Source organism: Halyomorpha halys, unplaced genomic scaffold (assembly GCF_000696795.3).
Source record: "Halyomorpha halys isolate HHAL.00 unplaced genomic scaffold, Hhal_1.1 Scaffold11350.1, whole genome shotgun sequence".
Lineage (NCBI taxonomy): Eukaryota > Metazoa > Arthropoda > Insecta > Hemiptera > Pentatomidae > Halyomorpha > Halyomorpha halys.
In genome coordinates, this window is record NW_027105979.1 from 1 (window position 1) to 3,682 (window position 3,682).

At 27.2% G+C, this 3,682-nt stretch overlaps 1 protein-coding gene across 1 annotated transcript; it reads right to left on the bottom strand.

Moving 5' to 3' along the window:
• Window positions 1–344: 344 nt before the first annotated feature.
• Window positions 345–3,276, bottom strand: LOC136797327 (bumetanide-sensitive sodium-(potassium)-chloride cotransporter-like; the record flags this gene model as incomplete). Its single annotated transcript, XM_067053604.1, is given in 3 exon segments — window positions 345–1,623; window positions 1,763–1,900; window positions 3,171–3,276. Coding segments are annotated over 2 exon segments (242 nt in total), but the record flags the coding sequence as incomplete, so codon positions are not given.
• Between the last annotated feature and the right edge of the window lie 406 nt (window positions 3,277–3,682).

The following is a 3,682-nucleotide window of genomic DNA, read 5'->3' on the forward strand; positions in this document are numbered from 1 at the left end:
ATATATTTTATTCTATCTGTTATTTCCGTTTTCATTAATTGTCTAAAACCTTTTATTATTTGTTCATTTATGTTTACATCATTTAAGTGTTTATATCTTTTTAGCCCTGATGAAGCCCTGCAACTTGGGGTGAAATGTTGCCTCATAATAAACAGTTTTATGGCTATTTGAGTTTTCCTTTGACCGTAAATTATCTCACATTAATGATAATTTGAAAATTATCTCACACAGTCAGTCAATCATCGATCTTCCAGTATATTTTTTATGGTTTACATTCTAGATACTACTGCTTCTACTACTACTACTACTACTAATAATAATAATAATTATTATTATTACTACTATTTATAAAAATTGAAAATAAAACCTTATAGTCAATCTAGTAAGTACTCACTTTTTTAGGTATGAAAAACTACAAAAAAAAAAAGAAACAAGAACTGTCAAAATGGAATTTTGTTAAATTGGGTAAAAGGGATAAAAATAAAGTAATACAAAAGTGAGGATAGAAATGCCAAAAAATGGCTTTGTGGTAATCAGAGTTGGTCAAAAATTTGCTATAGATGAAACTCCAGCTGAAATTGCTATGGATACGATATTTGTTTATTAATGGTTCATTTATGAATGAGGGCTGTATCCAGGACAATTTTAGCAGTAGTTTTATCCATAGCTAATTTTTGCCCATCTCTGGTGGTAATAAACATTAAATAAATAGATGCTAATGGATTATTAGCTGTATTATTTAGCAGAATTTATTTACTTTAAGAATTTATTAAGAATGATGCAAGTATAAATTAATTTTGTGCTTCAAATAAAAAATAAAATAAAATTAAGACCTGGTATTGATGCTTATTAAAATAAGAAGAGTTCATATATTTCTTTGTTTCTTACAAAAGACATAAAAATAAATACAAAGAAGTTTAATTCTTGATATACATTTAGCTACTGTTTTCTTGCTCTGATATTACTGATATATATTAAATTTGAATAATTCAGAAAAATTCAAATATAAAGTAAAATTTAAATAAAATCGTTTAAACAATCTTTTTTTTTTTTCATTGTTAGAAAATGATAGAAATGCTACAGGATTCTTTTATTTTTATTCTCGATACTGTGATAAATCATTGTGAATATAATAATAAGAGTGCTTAAGTATGATAAGTATAGAAAAATATGTACAAACTTATTTTTTAAATAATAAGCTAAGCTGTAAATTGCTATAAAATTTAAAATATAGTATACCCGCATCAAAACTTCAGGTCTGATCACTCCATGAATTAATTACATTTCATAATTTTCCATAACTTTAGAACCAAAAAGAATAAATAAATACATAGATTTTAGTTATAAAAATAAATACACTATATTTCCTTCAATACTAAGAACAAAGATCAACTCATATGGAGTGCTTAACAATGTTCTTCCTGGTGAGATATTGTAAAGCTATTGTGCCTGTAGAAAGACTAATTGAAGAGGTAGACAGCGTAGAGAATATTGGACTTGCATCTATCAACAGCATAAGCTTATCAAATTATTTATACTTTCTTCATTTGCTGTTCCACTGGTACCTCAATCATGCAAGTGGGTGATTTTCTTTTCCCTGAGTTGTTTCATTTGAAGAATCAACTAAAATCACCATCATATATATTTATTTGGTTCAATTACACACTTATACATAGTAATAATAGGAAAAAAATACAAGCAAATCTTATTCTAAATTATCATAAAACATTTTAATTACTCAAGTAATTTTCAACAATATTACCATTATGAATAAAATGTGAGTACTGATTGCTGATTCCCTCGAACCAGCAGAAACGGTGGCATGTCTTTTGTCAGTACTTCTAACCACGCCATATATAAAGAGGCTGTAATGATGTTCTTCCTTGGCATTGGAAGAGTCCTACAAAGAAAATCTAGATATAATTTAAAGGTTTGTATTTTAATTTTCTATATTTATTATTATTAATGTGGAATAATATTGGACGATTGATGATTGACCGTGTGTGTTCAAAGAAAAAAAACTCAAATTGTCATAAAACTATTTAATTTTAGCCAACGTTTTACCCCACTTCTTAAAGGCTAAATAAAGATCCAAACACTTAAATGAGATAAAAAAAATAAAATTTAACTAAGGTATGGATGAATTATAGAAATTATGATAATTTATTTAAAAATGAACAATACAAACTAAAGTAATTAAAAAATATGTGTAGTGGAACATAAATAATAAGAGATAAAAATACAGTGTACACAAAAAGATGGAAAAGAGTAACATCAAGAATAAAGGAAAATAATGAACAAGATAGGGCACCTATTCCTTTCCTTTATTTTTTATTTTACTCTTCCCTTTTTCCATCTTTTAGTGTGTACTGTATTTTTATATTTCTTTTAGTTTCTGTTTTCATTAATTGTTTGAAACATTTGTGTTATTCTTTTTTAATCTTACGTTTCACTGTACATCTTTTTTTATTTCTTTTATTTTATAGACATTATCATAATTAGCCACACCTTAGTTAAATTTTATTTTTGTTATATGTTTGCTTACGTTTTTAACTCATGTGTGTTTGTATATTTTTTAGCCCTGTGAAGCCCAGCAACATGGGGCATAAAATTGCCTCAAATTGAATAGTTTTACGACTATTTGAGTTTTTTCTTTGACCGCACCTGAACCATCTTCCTTTTTTGTGGAATATTATTATATTAATATTTTTAAAAATCTTTGTGGACAAAAGAAACACAGAGAACATGTATAAATCATACAATACTTTGTATGTATAACAATATTTTCATTACAACGTATTTAGTGTAAGGTTGATTAAATGTATTGTCATGACTCCAATCAGTGGTTCGTGGATCCACTAAATGGAGAAACTAGCCTTTTTTTAAACTACTATTTTTTACATGTCTGGTTTTCTGGTAACCAATGCTTCAATTAAATATAAATTCAATTATTCCTTTGCACTCTGTGTGAAAAGTTATTACTAAAGAAATAAATTATTTATAGTAATAAATTCAAAAGTTATGAACTATAAAGAATGGCAAAATATAACTTTCATTCACTTAGTTTCCACAAGCACTGCCTATTCCTAATGTATGAGCATATATTCTACACAACAGTTCTAGAATATAACAACATTTTGATTTATAATAACAAAATTAATTTCTCTTACATGACAATTAAATTAGAATTGGAAGAGTTCTCAAGGAGCAGCTCTCTCAACCTGAGATGCCTATTTGTTTTGTCTTGAACTGCTTCTAATTCAGATTCAGTCACGGCTGCAAAATATAAAATATTAAATGTTCAATGTCTTCATTAAATAAAAAAAAAGAATAACAAGTATCAATTAATTGTTTAACTGATTATATCTATAAGTATGGAATAATTTACTTTTAAGTTCTAATAAGAATTTATCTCCTATCCAATCCTTACAATCAAAATTCCTTAATGATCCTTACTTTATCTCAAATCAAGTCATCCATCGGGACCTCAAAGATCCATATGTTGCCGATTTGGCCAGAACCAGATACCAATCCTTCCATAATAAACTTCCTAACCACCCAAACCCACTTGTATCTAACCTGGCTTCTTCATTACCAGATAATCCTCCTAGATGTCAGAAAAAATATGGTCTCAAGATCTCTAAAAATATTATTGGAGTTTTATCAATTGGTAGATTCTCCA